Source organism: Zonotrichia leucophrys, chromosome 19 (genome assembly GCF_028769735.1).
Source record: "Zonotrichia leucophrys gambelii isolate GWCS_2022_RI chromosome 19, RI_Zleu_2.0, whole genome shotgun sequence".
Taxonomy (NCBI): Eukaryota; Metazoa; Chordata; class Aves; order Passeriformes; family Passerellidae; genus Zonotrichia; species Zonotrichia leucophrys.
Genome location: NC_088188.1, coordinates 6,115,353 through 6,132,842, shown reverse-complemented (window position 1 = coordinate 6,132,842; position 17,490 = coordinate 6,115,353). Strand labels below are relative to the sequence as shown.

The 17,490-nt window shown below is 47.2% G+C and overlaps 1 protein-coding gene across 1 annotated transcript; it reads left to right on the top strand.

Annotated features, from left to right (window-relative positions):
* The first annotated feature begins 605 nt into the window (after nt 1-605).
* Nucleotides 606-12,355, top strand: GUSB (glucuronidase beta). The gene is made up of 12 exons (XM_064729037.1): nt 606-850; nt 2,354-2,542; nt 3,769-3,950; nt 4,364-4,506; nt 4,668-4,855; nt 5,759-5,911; nt 6,343-6,521; nt 7,181-7,327; nt 8,801-8,885; nt 10,345-10,521; nt 10,902-11,037; nt 12,074-12,355. Exons 1-12 carry the CDS (start codon nt 614-616, stop codon nt 12,229-12,231), a joined length of 1,974 nt encoding a protein of 657 aa, XP_064585107.1. The 5' UTR covers nt 606-613; the 3' UTR covers nt 12,232-12,355.
* The last annotated feature ends 5,135 nt before the right edge of the window (nt 12,356-17,490 follow it).

Below are 17,490 nucleotides of genomic sequence, written 5' to 3'. Positions count from 1 at the left end.
CAGAAAGGGTGACCAAACATCAGAACGGGTTGTGCAGGGAGGTGGAATCACCATCCCCGGAGGTGTTTAAGGGAAGAGTTTATGTGGCCCTCAGTGCCCTGAGGCAGGGGCTGTTTGGTCACTTGTTGGACTTGGTGACCTCAGAGGCCTTTTCCAACCTAAGTGATTCTGTAACAAATAAATAAATAAATAAATAGTGTAAATAAGTAAGCAAATTAATAAATAAGTAAAAGTAGGTGATGAATACATTTAAAACCCTAAGTAATAAATAAGAAGGAGGGGAGGGGACAGCAGGGGAGCACTCGCCTCTCGATGAAATCCAGCGATCCAGGACAGAGCCTGAAAGTTCCTGGAGGCGCCTTTACGCCAGGACACCCGTGGCTTTGTCCTGAGGCGAGAATGGGACAGGACCCGGTCCCTGTCGAGCTCTGCAGTCGCTTATCGCGCTGGGGCGGGACCGGGACCATGACTGGGACCGTGACAGGGAGCGGGATCGTGACAGGGATCGCGATAGGGATCAAGATCGCGACGGGGATCGGGAGCCCCTCAGCCAAGGCCCCGCCCCTCTCCCTCAGCCCCGCCCCTCCGTCAGCGGGTCCCGCCCACAGCCAAGATGGCGCAGACGGGCGCAGGCGGCGGCACGGCCGGTCCGTGCACGCTGCCCATGCTGCCGGTGCTGCTGCTGTTCCTCCCGGGGCTGGCGGCCGGTCCCGCCGGGATGCTGCAGCCCCGGGACACCCCCTCCCGCGAGCGCAGGGAGCTCGGCGGCCTCTGGAGCTTCCGCGCCGATCTGTCTCCGGGCAGGGACGCCGGGTTCGCGCAGCGCTGGTACCGGCGGCCGCTCCGGCAGGTAGCGGGGAGCGGGGCGGGCGCTGCCCTTCCCCTCAGAACCGGGCTCCGGCCCGCTGCAGGGGCTCCTCTTCTTTCTTCCTCTTTTCCTCTTTCCATGCCTTCTTCCCCACCGGGCTGCCGTTCTCCTCACGGTGCTGACCCTGCTCTGTTTTTGAGGCATTTCCTAATTAGCAGCCCCTAATGATGCCCCCGGTGCTGCTCCGAAGGCAAACACCCTTTGAATGAGCCCCATTCACCTCCAGGAGCCTTGCACAGCGCTGAGCTTCCAGCAGCACAGAATCAGCACAAAATGTGCCTGGAAGGGCATGGGAATTGTTTATTCCGAAGTTTCAGAGTGCTGGTAGAAAAGTTTTGGTGTGACTGAGGTGTGCTTGGAAATAACTGCATTGCCTGACAGAAAGGAGTCAGGGATTTTATGCATAAAATGGATAAGTCGTTCATTATTTCTGGTTTTAGCCTTTTGGCCGGTTTTGTGGCTGGATTGTGGAAGGAGAGAAGAGCTGAAGGGCACTGTGCTGCTGGAAGCTTTGCAGAGGAGAGGAATCCTGAGCTGTGTCCCTTCAAAGAGAGGCTTAGATGAGTGCACTCAACCTGTTTTAGAGCTCAGAGAATCTCCCTGAAGGACTCACAGGTTCTGGCCAACACAGACAAGGGTTTTCCTGCATCAGATATAGAAAATCCTCTTGCCCACCCAAGGATTTTCCCACTAGGATTTTCTGATGAGGGCACTGGGCTCTCTGCAGTGCCAGTGCTGAGTCAGCCACGCACATGATGCCCACCCTGGGTGCCCAGACCTTCCTCATTCCATTTCCTGAGGCTTCCTCAGGAAAGGAGAAGCTGCAGAACTCCTTTGTGCAACGTCCTGAGTGCAGAAAGTGCTGAAAATGAACAGCTCTATTTGTCGACAGCATCTGGATTCCTCAATATTCAATGTATTGTAACACTGCCTCTCTCTAATCTTCGTGTTGGAATAAGCAACTGAATGGATTCTGTTGTAATCCCAAGGAATCTCTGTTGTTTCATGCAGTGAGAAAGGCTGGGTTGATCCCAAACAGTCTCCATGGAGAGAAAAATATCCCAAAATACCCATAACTGCCCAAAATATCTATTATTTTGTTACACATTTACTACAGCTCTTAGCTGACAAACAGCACCACAACCCCCACATTGCTCTGGAGCTGTGCAGGAAAAATTTGCACTGAAACAACAACCTGGGTTTGGGTTTTGCCAGGGCCATTAATGAAAACATTTCATTGTACAGCAGGAGGGGAAAAGAAAGGAGCAGCTGTTTCCTGTAGGAACAGGGAGGTTCCTGTGCCTGGTGCTAATCAGGGCTTGTATAGGAGCTGTGAGAGATCTCAGCAGTTTTTAAACACCTTTTCCCAAGTATTTCCCCTTGGCAAAGGCACTGCAGGGCTGTCACTGGAAGGGGACACCTCCAGTAGTAAAATTCCTCTTTTTAACCTCTCTGTTCCTTCTTTTCCCATGCAATTCCTGCCAGAGCGGGCCTGTGATCGACATGCCGGTGCCTGCCAGCTTCAACGACATCACGCAGGACCCCAGCCTGGAGAATTACATCGGCTGGGTGTGGTACGAGAAGGAGGTGCTGCTGCCCCTGCGCTGGCTGCAGGGCCAGCCCGCCCCCAGGGTGGTGCTGCGCTTCGGCAGCGCCCACTACTACAGCATCGTGGTACGTGCCTCGGGCATCGGCCCTAAATTGGGGACAGTTATTGCTTCCTAAATCAGGCTGGACTAAAGGCAGTTTCATGGTTTGTTCAGCAAATCCATCCCTGCTTCTGTTTGGCATCCCCTGCTGAGCTCGTGCCTGGTTTTCCCCAAGCGAGAATGAATTCCAGTTTCTCTGATCCTGCAGTTTTGGGGTTGGTAATTAAACGTTTCCTGATTGATGGATCTGCCCCATTAATTTAGTTACCAATCCCATCTGCAGTTTTGGGGTTGGTAATTAAAAATTTCCTGATTAATGGATCTGCCCCATCACTTGTGTTTCATGAGTTTCAGGGTTGGATGAAAAATTCGATTAATGTTGTCCCATGTTTCAGAAATGGTTTCATATTTAGGATGGAAATATGAAATATATGTCTCCATTTTCAGAATATATTTATTTTAAAATATTTTTATATTTATATAAAATATATTTATATATAAATATAAATTATTTATTATATAATATAAATATATTTCTTATATTTATATATATAGAATAATATATTTATAATATATAAATATATATAAATATATAATTTTTATATATTATATAAAAATATAGCATATATTTATATAACATATATTTAATATATATAATAATATAAATTAAAACTATTGGTATAGTTTTTCTATATATTATTATATATATTAAATTATATTAAATTTATTAATGTAATATATTAAGTAATATTAAATTATATTTCATATATTATATTAAAACTGTACTAAAAGAATAGAAGAAAGGATTTCATCAGAAGGCTAGCAAAGAATAGAAAAGGAATGATAACAAAATCTTGTGACTGACTGAGACAGTCTGGACAGCTGACTGTGATTGGCCATTAATTAGAAACAACCACATGAGCCAATCACAGATGCACCTGTTGCATTCCACAGCAGCAGATAATCAATGTTTACATTTTGTTCCTGAGGCCTCTGAGCTTCTCAGAAGGAAAAATCCTAAGGAAAGGATTTTTCATAAGACATGTCTGTGACACCGTGTCCCTCAGTGACACTTGATGTGACCCAGACACAGCTCCCAGCAAAGGGAATCCCTCAAAGGTCAAGGTTGATCCCACAAAGATCCTTTGAGGATCAAGAGCCCAGTTGTTCCTCCTAACTGGGCTTCCCTTCCCCGTGCTCTGCTGACCCCAAAATCCCAATAACTCATTTTTTTTGTGTCTTTCCTTGCAGTGGGTGAACGGGGTGCAGGTGGTGGAGCACGAAGGGGGGCACCTGCCCTTTGAGGCTGACATCAGCAGCGTGGTGCAGGGCAGCCCGGGCTCCCTGTGCCGCATCACTGTGGCCCTCAACAACACCCTGAGCCCCCACACGCTGCCCCCAGGCTCCATCCAGTACATGGCTGACAAATCCAGGTGAGTGCTGGGCTGTTGTACTGCTGGGATCATCCCAGGGGTGGGATAGGGGGAGTTTGTTCAGGTGCTGGTTCAGAAGTCCCTCTGTGGGGTTGTGTTTATGGTGGATTTGTCAGTGGAGCTGTGAGGAATCAGCAGTGAGTTATTGCATCTGGTTTGTGCCCAGATTGGGTGATTTGCCAAGCTGAATCCAGGGCAGGATTGAGAAGCTTGGATTCAGCTGGGAGCTGCAAGTACCAGCTCTCCTGAAGGATGAAGATCTTTTTTAACTTTTGTTAACTGCAGAATCCTTCAGTGTAGCAGCTGACAGACAGGTCCAGCCTGTCATACAGATATTTTACATGATTATTTTGCACTGCCTTCAGCTGTCTGGTGAAGTGTAATGCAGCCTTGCTCCTGTCTTGCTCACCCAGGTACCCCAAGAACTATTTTGTGCAGAACACCAAGTTTGATTTCTTTAATTATGCTGGGATCCACCGCCCCGTTGTGCTGTACACCACTCCTGCTGCCTACATCGACGACATCACTGTGACAACCATCTCATCAGACAGTCTGGGTAGGTGCACTGAGCTCCCTCAGCCTCCACATGGAGGTGCCAAGGGCAGCAGGGAGAAAGAACATCCTGCTCTGGTCTGATTGAATTTGTTTCCTAGTGGAGGAAACAAGGCTGAGCTGTCTCCTGCAGGCTCTGATTGTTTTGTGTTTCCTCTGAGCCAGCCAGGGTGCAGTACCAGGTGTCAGTGGCTGGCAGCACTGACAGTTCCTTGTCCCTGAGTTTGCGTGACCAGGAGGGGAAGGTGGTGGCCACAGGTGATGGCCCAGAGGGAGAGCTCAAAGTCCTCAACCCCAACCTCTGGTGGCCTTACCTGATGCACGAGAACCCTGGGTACCTGTACTCCTTGGAGGTAACGTGGCATTTCCTCCTCTCTGGGTGTGGTTAATGGGGTTAAGGCACTGCCTGTGTGTGTGACCAAAGTGGCTCTGCTAATTAAGCACTAATCAAATCAAGCTTTGGCAGCTTCTGAAGGGGTTGGGAGGGAGAAGGGCATTTCTGGAGTGTGCTCTGAGCTGCTGATTGAGGGTCCATCCATCCCCTCTGGGGAGATGAGGAGTTAACAACTGGAGCCTGGGACATCCTGTGGGGGTTAAGGGCAGTGGTGATGCTCAGGTGCAGAAATGAGGGAGGATGAGCTGCTCTGATGTTCAGGTGCAGAAATGAGGGAGGATGAGCTGCTCTGGTGTTCAGGTGCAGGAATGAGGGAGGATGAGCTGCTGTGATGTTCAGGTGCAGAAATGAGGGAGGATGAGCTGCTCTGGTGTTCAGGTGCAGAAATGAGGGAGGATGAGCTGCTGTGATGCTCAGGTGCAGAAATCAGGGAGGATGAGCTGCTGTGATGTTCAGGTGCAGAAATGAGGGAGGATGAGCTGCTCTGATGTTCAGGTGCAGAAATCAGGGAGGATGAGCTGCTCTGAGTTTCCAGGAAATCAGGGTCACACCTGGGAGCAGGTGATGTGGCAGTCATTGCCTTGGCATCAGGGCATAGAAATGGTCTGTGGGGATGGCATGGGGAAAAGACACTGAAGATTTTGGGATGAACAAAAAGGGTCATCCAGGGGCTCATTCTTTATCCTTCAGCTTCCATTTGTATTTTTGTTCAGTCAGACCCAGCTGCCCCCCAGCAGCAGTGAGGAGCAGGCTGTGTGCTGAGGGCTGGGAGGGGATGTGGGGCCAGAATCTCCCTCCCACACAGGGGAGGGAGCCCTGGGCATCCCTGTGAGGGTCCCTCCTGTTCCTGCCTCCCACACAGGTGAGGATGCAGGCCCAGCTGGACGGGGCCCTGCTGGAGGACGTGTACACGCTGCCCGTGGGCATCCGCACCGTGCACGTCACCAGCAGCCAGTTCCTCATCAACGGCCGCCCCTTCTACTTCCACGGGGTCAACAAGCACGAGGATGCAGATGTGAGTGTGACACCCAGGGCCACCTCAGCTCACATTGCTGCCCACGTGGCACCTGTGCTGCCTCCCCTGCCCTCTCCTCTCACACCCTCCTCCCAGGCTGAGCACTAAGGGGACACCCACACCGTGTCTGGTCCTGCCATCCCTCAGGGCACATGGATGTGCTGCTGGAGACACTGAAGCATGTCCCAGCTGTCAGCCAGACGTGCTGACAGACAGTCTGATGTGAGGTCCCGGCACAGGTTGCACAGAGAAGCTGTGGCTGCCCCAGTTGGACAGGGCTTGGAGCAACCATGGCAGGGGTGGAATGATAAAAGCTTTAAGGTCCCCTCCAACCAAACCCCTCTGACTGTGGCAGCAGCTGTTGGGTTCCCCACCCCCGGATCAAGCAGGGGAGCTCTGTTCACAAGGGCTGGTTGCTCTTTTCTCCCCAGATCCGTGGCAAAGGCCTGGACTGGCCCCTGATTGTGAAGGATTTCAACCTGCTGCGCTGGCTGGGCGCCAACTCGTTCCGCACCAGCCACTACCCGTACGCCGAGGAGATCATGGACCTGTGTGACGCCTACGGCATCGCCGTCATCGACGAGAGCCCGGGGGTGGGCATCAAACTGCCGTAAGAGCTGCCAGCCCACCCTGCCCTCGCCCCTCTGCTCCCCTCCCAGCTGCTCCCAAGGGTCCCTTTACTGCTGTTACACTGCTGTGCTCAGTGCTGATAGTGGGAGTACTTTGCTCTGTGTGGAAATGTCCCGTTGCGCCACCGTGGTGCCTCATGGTGTTGGGCAATGCCTCATGATGAGGGCACTTTGCCACATTTTGCCACAGGGCTCCGTTAATGAGCCCAAACCATGGCCCTGAACTGTGCAGTGAACTTTGGGGAAACAGGGCAGAAGCCATCTGTCACTTTCATTTTTTAAGATTTTTTAAGCTTTCTGATTTGACATTTTTGTAGTGAATTTTCTCACACGCTTTCTGTAAATCACTCCTTGTTTTGCGTTCCTTTATGGAGGAGAAGAAATTTGATGGACTGTTGGTCTGTCCAGTGTCATTGGAGAGGTGGCACTGTCACCCTCCAATCCACTGTCACTTTTGGAAAACTATAAATGTTGGGGTCAGAAAATAATCTTCCCTTTTCTTCTTCACCTGGAGAGCAGCAGTGTGTGCTTGTGTTGTGTCCTGTAGTGACAGCCATCCTCAGCTCTGCTGTGCTGAGTTTTCTGGATTTTCCCAGGGAAATGGATGCATTTCACACCCTCACCTCCTTCTGTTTTGCAGGGAGAGCTTTGGGAACAGGTCCCTGCAGCACCACCTGGCAGTGATGGAGGAGCTGGTGCGCAGGGATAAGAACAGGCCCTCCGTGGTCATGTGGTCGGTGGCCAACGAGCCGGCCTCAGAGCTGCCCCCAGCTGCTCACTACTTCAAGTGAGTGCCTCTGCTCCTCATCTCGTGGCAGGTGATGCCTCTTCTTCCTTTGGGATGGCACAGAGAGGTAGCAAAGGGAGGGTTGGCATTTTTTGGGAGCACTGGAGCTGAACCTGTGGATGCAAACTAAAATGGAACTGCTGCATGTGTGGAACTGATGCTCAGAACTGTTCCAACGTGTTGGTTCAGAGCCACCAAGACTGCACAAAATTCCCAGGAGTCCACTTGGTTTGAGCATCTCTTCTCGAGCTGAGGGTTGAGTAAAACCAGACCTGGTGAGAATGGAATGTTCCTTGTTAGCACTGGAAGGTGATTGCTGAATCCTTTGAGATTTCCAGCAAAGCTGTAAAATAACTGGCCTTTCTCTGTGAACACAAGGTTCTGCAGTCAGGGCTGCTTATTTGTCCTGTGGCTCCCCACTTCAAAGGCACTGCTTTGAGTCCCTGCAGCCCCCTTGGTTTGTTTCTAAAGAGATTTAAGCTTTGGATGGCCCAGAGGCTGCTGTAATGGGCAGCAGAGTGTCCCTGGAGCTGAGGTGCATCAAGAGAGAACTGTCAAGTTTGATCCTTCAGGCTGTTCCACCGCCCTCCTGCAATGCCAGGCCAGCAGCAGAGCTCGACTCTCCCGTTCTGCCCCATCTCCCTCACTCAGGGTTTCCTCAGAAACATCCAGCTGTGGCACAGGGCCTCAGGAACACAACCCAGGAGTTGTTCAGAGACTTCCCATTGCCCTTTTTACAGTTTTGTCCTCAAACTCAACTGTCCTCACTAATGCCTTGCTGGTCTTATCCTATGCAAGCTGTACAGCTCCAGACTCATCCCCAAGGACTGGTGCCAGAAGCCCGCCGCTCTCAGACCAAGCTGCGGGTCAGCCCTAGCAAGCAGGATATTCAGCTCTTGTGATTAAGCAGCTCTGTGATTCAGCTTTGCTTGCTAGTAGCTTTTCCTTGCCTAAGGGTCCACAGATGTAGAGAGAGGAAAGCAAGACTGCTGTTCCACGAGTATGGGTTTATTGCAGGTCCGTGAAGGTCTCAGCTCTCTTCTCCGAGTATAGGGTACAGTGTGCTACTGTTATACCCTTGGCCTGGATCCAATCCTGACAATGGCAAGGTGTTAGAGTGACCATAAGTGACCAATGTAGGTTTAACACAATATGCTTCCATGGCTATAGGGATAAGTACAGGCGGATGTCCCTGGAGACAGGAAACTTCTTGCCGCTGTGTCGCATTCTGTCTCCAAGGGGCCCTGCTAAACCCGAGGTTTACTACATCCACTCCTGAGCTGTGCACACCCAGTGCCTGTGCTTGGTGTGCTTCACTCTGCTCCTTCTCAGGTGGCCCTTGGTGACAGATATTCTCTTTATTTCCCTCAAATCCAGAGCAGCTCAGTCTGGGGGGTGGAGGGACACAGAGGGGAGAGGGGGCTGTGCTGCTCCATGCTGTTGTTGAACTCTTGCTTTACTGTTTGCACACAGGACAGTGATAGCTCACACTAAAGCCCTCGACCCCTCCAGACCCGTCACCTTTGTGACAGATGCTAATTACGCTCTTGATCGTGGTGTAAGTTTGCTTTATTTTCTAGCTTTTTCTTTCTTTCTTTTTTTTTTAATTCATACATTAAATTTCCTTCTCTTGTCACTTGTTTTATATTCCTTTCCCCCCATTCCTGTCTAAATTTACTGGAGATATTTAGCAGGGAAAGGCTAAAAAAATTACATTTTTGTTTCTAGTAGAAATCACCTTATCCTATAGTTATAGCTCAGCTAAAAAAAAAAAAAAAAATCTGTAAGAGAGAACAATTCTTTGTGTGCAGGATTATGGCCCTGGATTCCATTAATATTGTCATGCTTTGCTATGCCATTGATTCTGTTTACTAATGCTCAGGATTTGCACTTGCAATTAAGCCAAAGCTTAAACCTCTTTAAAATGCTCACAACCCTTGTGGAAGTCTAAAGGAAGGAAGCTTTGCTTTAATTCCTGCTTTCAACTGCTCTAGATCTTCTTTGGCAGATGTCTCTTTGTGTTGAATAATCTAAAAGCTCCTCCAGCTCCACAATTAAAGCCCTGGAGCTGGATAAATAATCAAAATGCACTTTCCTTGGATTTTGGGGCCTTTCATAGCATGGACCAAGGATTTTTAACACCTGTATTTGTTTCCAGGGTAGATCCTTGTACAATAATCACCTCTAGCAGGTGAGTTGGTGCTGCCACACATCCCTGGTCCAGGTTACACTTTGGATTTCTTCTCAAATATCCTCTAATTAGCAGGAATGGCTGCAACTCTGAGGTTTTCCCTCCCCACCCCAGAAAAAAACCCAAACCTCTGATGGTTTTAAATTTGAGGGAGCCCAGCAGGAATCTGCTTTTGATATCCCATTCCCACTCTGCCCAACTGGAGGAGCTCAGGCAAACACACCCAGAGAACAGATCTCTCATACACTGATGTGATATTAGAACTTTTTTTTTTCTTTTATTACAAAACATGTTAAGAGAACATTGAACAAGTTACATACAACATCACTTTATTTTGAGGGGGCTTTGTGCCCTTTTATCACACTGTCCATGTGGTAGAAATGGCAAATAACTTGCAGAATGCTTTAGTCTTAGTATTGCACCATTGATGCACAAAATTTAGTTGCTAGTCAAAATATTTGACCACTCACTTGATAATCACATTCCAATACTCAAAAAGAAAAAGTACATCTAAATGTACCAGCAAGCCAGAGACATCTTGGAAACAAAAAAACTTCTAACAAACCTGAGAATGAAACGTGTTGATCTTGTCTAACTCTTTGCTGTGACTTCCTAATCTGTAAGAAAAATGCCAAATTAATGCTGTTAGCTTATTAAATTTATCCTTTTTTTTCTGGGAAAGAGATTATTATATCTGGAGAGCCTGAGTGATGGGGGAAACAATGAATTCTATGTGTAATAAACCTGGATTCCATTAATTGAACCCAAAGGAGGATTTAGATTTACAAGAGAAGGTTGAAGAACACTCTCACCTTGTTTTTTGCAGGCTCCCTACGTGGATGTGATTTGTGTGAACAGCTACTTCTCCTGGTACCATGACCCAGGGCACCTGGAGGTGATCCCACTGCAACTCACAGCCCAGTTTGAGAACTGGTACAAAACCTACCAAAAACCCATTATCCAGAGTGAATATGGAGCAGACTCAGTGCCTGGGCTGCACAGTGTGAGTGTTGTGGTGGAAACAGCTCTTAGAGGCAGAAAATGGGCACTGGGAGAGGCTGGCACCCCTGGGCCTGGCTGTGCCCAAAAGGCTCCAGGATTGGGATCCTGCTCCACCAAAACCAGAGAGCTCTGCCACTCACTCTGTCTGCTACAGAGGACTCCAAAATCTGTCCTTGAAGTGCTAAAAATGCTGAAATGAAAGCAGACCCTGGAGAAGGGAGGTTCCTGGTGCTGTCCCATGCAGGGGATGGCACACCAGGAGCATTGCCCCTGGGAGCTGTGTGTTTGCTGATGGTCACAGCAGCAGAGGCAGCCCCAGAGCTGTGGGCAGGAGGGTCCTGGGTGGGATTGTTTGTGCCCTGAGCTCTCTCCTGGCTGCAGGACCCCCCCATGATGTTCAGTGAGGAGTACCAGCAGGCCATGCTCAGGGAGTACCACTCTGTGCTGGACAAGAAGAGGAAGGAGTACGTGGTTGGGGAGCTCATCTGGAATTTTGCTGATTTCATGACCAATCAAGGTGAGATTTTATTTATATCCTAAACCTCTCCATCATCCCTGGGAGTTTAGTGGTTGTGCCACACCAACACTGTGCTGAAGGGTGGGACAAAAGGCTCTCTGTTCACCAGGTTTTGTCACAAAATCCAGCATGCCCAGAGCCAAGAGAGAAGGTCCTGCCTGTGCTGAATTGCACAGATGCTCCCAGGAGCATGGGACAGTGCACAGGGGAAACTTGTGAGGACCCAGCTGCTCCTGGTTTTGGCCACCCTCAATTCAGAGCTTCAGGCAGCTGTCAGGGACATCTCTCTTGCTTCCAGTGTCACCCTGGGAACAGAGCACCTGAAATAATCACAATTTACTTGGTGGAGGTTCAGCAGCAGAGGAGCAGATGCCACACTGGCACACAGCTGGCTCACCATGCCACTCCATCCATTATTAACAGATAAGTGCAGTCACAAAGGAAGGGAAATTCCCTAATTCACAGCAATGAAACAATCACAACTCAGATCTAACAATGAACCTGTTCTGCTTATGCCACCTGCAGTGGCTTGGGGTGGTGAGCAGTCAGGGAGAGGGAGAACAGCACTAAAATACCCTGCAGAGCACCAGGACAGGCATTGGAGAGCTCAGTGGTGGCAGTGCCCAGAAAAGCAGCATCAAAAAGGACTCAGAAAATGTAGACAAGGTCAGACACAGATGCAGTTCCAGGCTCTCAACCTGTTGCAGTCCTTTTCTCTAATTTCCTGTAAAAACTAAAACAGGCAGAAAGGATCCAGACAGCACACAGGACAGTGAGCAGTCACCACCGTTTCCTCCATGCAGTCTGAAGGTGGAGCCAATCTCCAGCAGTGAGAACCCTGATCCCTGGGCACACCCAGTGATGTCCCAGCCCAGCAGCTGCATTGCCCTGTCCCATCCACGGCTCCCTGACTGTGCAAACAAAGTGCAGAGGTCCCTTCCACGTGGCCTGATTTATCCCTACACTGTACCAGCTCACTGCAGAGCCTGGTTTGTACATTCTGTATAAATTTCTGTGGTTTGTAACTTCTCTGCAGGCACCACCCGAGTTCTGGGTAACAAGAAGGGAATCTTCACCCGGCAGCGCCAGCCCAAAGCCGCCGCCTTTGTCCTTAGGGACAGGTACTGGAGGATTGCAAACGAGTCAAGCTGTCTTCCTCCTGCAACATCATCACATTCCCTCTTCCTAAAATGAAAACAAAGGGTTTAGTGGCTGGGGATGATGCTGAACTCGTTATTAAATCTCTGTTTAAATAAGTTCTATGCCTGATTCAAGTCTTGCAAGTCCAGTGCGATTTCTAGTCCACCTGAAGTAGTTACTGTGATGCAAAGCAGATCAGAAACTTTTGTTTCCTCTGCTCAGCCAAGTCTGGAGGCTTCTTGTTTCCAGGCAGGAAAACAAATATTCACTTTCCAGGAGCTGAAGTTAAGAAATCCTGACTGAGGTATCTGTTTATGGCAAAAAAAAATTACAAATATTACATGATACAACTCAATGCTGAACTTAAAAACAAAACCTAAGTTATTCTAAATGAACACCACATCCCTCTAAAGCAAATGAGGTTTTCCAGTTCAACTCCCCTAAGAGTTAACACTACTGAGATCACAGCAAACTGCCCACAGGCCTGCAGAGGAGCACAGTTTGTGCAGCTGCTCTGGCCTGGCAGGATGGATGTGTGAGAAATCCTGAGCATTCCCAGCAGCAGGAGGGTGTGAGGCACCCAGCACATCCAACAGAGAGCTTGGAATTCCTGTTCCAGCAGCAAGGTGGAATGTTACACAGGGAGGGACCACCTCAACTCAACTTGAAATCTATTTATTTTACAGTACCAAAACTGCCACTGTCAGACACAAACTGTGCCCAACAATGCCACTGCCATGTGCGAGGGCTTCCTTCATATTCAGTATCACCACAGGAAGAGCAGCCCAGAGGGAAATTCTGTTCCAAACCTCAGGGGCAGGGCCAGGTGTAAATAAATCCCTGTGCTGCTGCAGTGCTGTCCCTTTAGGCTTTAGCCTGGCATGGATCACACCAGCACTCAGCAAAACTCAGAATATTTAATCTGAGTTTTAAGTTAATCAAACTCCCCAGCACTGTCCCAAAAGCAGCAGGACAAGGAGCAGAACAACAAAAGCAGAGGCTGCCCAAAGCATTTGGGAAGTTCCAATCTGGAGTTTGATTATTGGAATTCACAGATTCTGGGTGAAACTGGTGCCTCTGTGTCAGTGCCTCAGAGGAGTGACCAAATCTGACCCTATAAAGGAAATATTTGCTTTTCTCTCGTGTGCTGGCCAAATTCTGTTCCCTTCAGAGGGGGTACACGAGGAACCAAGAGCACTTCCCACCCTGCCCCAGCACAATGAGGACACAGATGTTCACTGCAGACTCCACAACAATTTTTCTTGTGTTTTTAAGGGAAAAGAAACAACACTACAGCATTCCTCACACCGTGCTAGGCCTAGATTTTCTCTAGAACTAAACCCCCAGAATATAAAACTCTATGCACAATAAAAAGACATTTGTTCAACCACACCATGGTACTGCCAGCTAGCAGAGTTTGAAAGTCATTTCAACTTCATCATCCTTTAAAAACTCATTTTCTTCAATTTCAACAGACCTGACCAAAACACAGATGAGGATTTGACATTTGTCACTCCTTACAAAGCAGGGCTCAGCTCAGCCCCCCCAAAATCTGAGCACACATCTGAGGGTTAATTCCTGCTTGTTCTCAGCAAACCCCTCCCCGATTCCAGGGACACTCCCAACACTTTTTCCAGGGATTTTGTGGTCTGTGGGACCAGCTTTGAGCAGCCCCAATAAAGCAGAAAGTGATAAAAACCACAAGGTTTGGGCTTTTTTTTTTTTTTGTTTCTTTTTTTTGCTTAAAGAACTGTAAACATTGAAAGCCTCAAGTCAACGCTGCTCAGCCTTTACACACAATGCTCAGGCAGACACAAAGCTGCAGGAATTCTACTGGGAAAATGGGATCTGGGGAGAATCAAGTGCTTTAACCCTTCTACAGCTAAACACACACAAGGTCTTGGGGAAAACCACACGACTTGGTACAATTTCTAGAAACAGAATTACAGTACTGACATTAAAAACAGTTTCTAAGGCTCAGACTGAGTCCAAAAAGGCCTCTGGTTGGGTTCATTCAAGCTCTTATGTTTGGACTGCATGAATGCAGCATAAGAATGATTGCAGCAAGACATCCACAGGTAATTTCTACATTTATTTTTGTTGGGTTTTTTTTTCTATTTTTTTTATACCAAAAAAAGTTATGTGCAACAAATAGAATTCGTACATATTTACATGGTTTTTTTACCTGTTAGCAAAATTGAATCCTAAACCTCCAGTAGAGAATCTCTCAGCCTATTTTGAGAAAAGAAACATCTGCCCAATGACTCCTTTTTAAATGGGTGTTGGATTTGAAAGCACTGGGAATAAATAGTTGATGGAACAGACTATACAGAACAAACACCTAATAATATTTAGGCCATGCTTAACACAGTTTTGTGGTAACAGAATACTTCAGATCTTTTCTGGACCAGTTTAAACAGCATTTAAAGCCAAGCTCTGATCTCAGCCCACATAAAGGAGGAGCAGAACTGCCTGGAGCACCTCACAACCTCCTGAGACCACAGCAGCACTAAAATGGCAACCCCAGCATCCAGAAACCTCCTCAGCAGGGATCTGCTGTCACTGCAGAGCCCAAAGGTGCTCAGCAATGTTCCATCGGCCTCAGGGTCACAAATGCTTCACTGGGAGAAATGTCCAGGAATATTCATTTCCTCCCTGGCCTTAAAGAGTAGCAAGTACCTTACAGTAAGAGGATTTCAGGAATGGTTAATTCCTAAGCAGGGTTGGGATGAGGTCTTGTTGCCTTTCCAATCTGCCCCTCACTGTGAAATTTCCAACTCAGAATATTCCATGATCCTAAAGGAATTTTGGGATTCTGAGAGAGCCAAAGAGGGGCAGGAAGAGCCCAGATTCAGAACCTCTGTTTGGGTACTGTGAATTTTATCCCTTCCACTCTCCTGAGTGCTGAAACCACAACAAGGATCTCTGTAACCCCTGTCCCTTGCCAGCCCAAATATCATTTACCTGCCTTTACCCAGACTCCTGCATCCTGGAGAAATTTTAGGATTTGCCTTTGGATTTGGAAGGATAAAATCAGTACCAAGCACACATTTGCCACCACATTTTGGCTGGGGCAGGCAGGGAGGCACAGCTGCACTCCTGATTTCAATCACAACCCATTTTACTGGAAGGAAAATGCTGTTTCTATCATTGGGAGCAGCAAGGAAAGAGTCAAAAGAACTGGAAGCAGAAAGGTCCAAATTTCTCCTGCTAAGATAATTCTGCCCTTTATTCAGGCCAACTGCATTTCTGAAGCACGAGAGAGAACGAGAAGAAATCAGGGCCCATTTCTAGCAAATCACTTCCAGTAAAAAGGAACTGCAAGGGAAGCACACAAGACAAGAGAGTTCACAATTAAGGATCAGATTTGCAAAGCTGTGCACAAAAAGTGTGGCTGCAAATTCTCCCAGAGCCCAAACTCCAGCTCCATTTGCTCCCTATGTGCACACGAACAAGGACTGCTGAAAATCTGGCCCTAAACATTTTTACTAAACAAACTGAATCAACAGACTATGCCCACACAAACAAGCACAAGACACAGTGAAGTTAAGTCAACACCAATACTTTCAGCTGATGGAGCTTTTTTTTCCTCTTTTTTTTTCCCAGAATTGGACCAAGTACTCATGGATTAGACTTGTCTCCATGGCTGCTTGCTCTGAGACAGGAGCAACTTGGAGGCAGCACATGTTCACCTCTTCCTTGGATGAAAAAAAGATCTTTAGTGTAGATCACAGGAATGCACTGAAATAAAATCTATACAACACATTAAACACTGCTACTGCCTCAGGGCTTGGGAGAGAACAGGGCCAAGCCTTGAGGGACCAATTCAACATCATTCACTCCCCTCAATATCAAAGTGGAAGGCATTTGAGAGACACAACTAAACATCAAGACAAGCTTTAACTATACTCTGGTCAATACAAAACTCATTTAATGGATTGTTGGCTAAAACTGTCAGACGAGGGACAAGTCATTTAGTGTTACATGCAACAGATGTTACTCACACCACACAACTCTGTACAGAAAAGCAGTTTCCACCTCCACCCTTGGTGCAAACCAGAATTACTTCAGTAGTAATTTCAATATTAATTTTGTGAATTTGATCTCCAACCTTGTTTTGCTCTATGGAAACACTGCTTGTTTCACAGTCAAGTTTATCCTTAGTGTTTAAAATCACTTACAATGGAAGTGTCTCTCTGACATTCGTGTTTGAGAATGGAAATGCTAAAAGGAGTTAAATTATTCTTTAAATAAATGGGTATGCAGTTGGAATTGTTCATATTTCGAACTGACAAGGGCAAAAAGCAGCACAGCACCAATTACAGAAAGTAGCTGAACCCACACATTTTGCTGTCACACAGTCTGAAACACAAATATTTCACTTTTCCAAATCACATCAACCTTTTAAATTAAACTGAAAACAATACTGCTACCACTTCTCAGTCTAAAAACTAAAACCAGATCTCTTAATACTCTTCTATCCCCAGCAAGTTTGCTGAGAATTTTGTTTGTTCATTTTTAAAGCAAGGACACTTCTGCCTGCCAAGTTCAACACAAAGTATTTGGTTTAAGATTTGAAGACAGAAGGCACTTTTAACATTCAGCCTTAGAATACTGAGTGCAGAAACAATGTGTACAATTTTGTTCCTTTGTTTAAATCTGCAGTTTAATATTTTTTTTTCCCCAATTAGTTCTTAGAAAGAGCAATGATAGCACTATATCACATTTCATTTTCAGGAGCACATTGACTTACTTATCCCATTAAACAGGTTGCCCTTCCAAGAGATCTCTGTGTGTGTGTGTCAGGCCTAAAGTTCATTTCCCAATATAGCACAAAGCAAAGATCCTGACCAAGATCAATTAAGGAACTGCTTTTTCAGTGCACTGCTTGGTTATCCTGCTCACTCAGTGGTTTCCACTGCAAATTGCAATTCTATACTGCAGCATTCACAGAACATCAAACATCAGTAACACTGGCTGGCTGAGCACAGCTTCAAATGGAACAGCTCTGCTTGGAAATGGAGTCCTTTCAAAGAACACTTCATCCAACCCCCAATCTGCAATTCAGCTTTTCATTGACCACATGAAGCTATTTTTGTTCTGTACAGAAATTAATGAGGTTGTCGTTTAATCAACATACTTCAGGTTTCAGCTTTAATTCCATTTTTGTTACTGGAGACAAAAAAAAAAAAAAAAAAGGAAGAAAAAAAAAGAAAAGAAAAAATGGAACCAACCCCAAGCATCATTCTTGTGAGAGCAGCAACTCCATGTTCTTTAGAGGTCACTTCTTCCATCGTGTCAGTCGACTCTGAG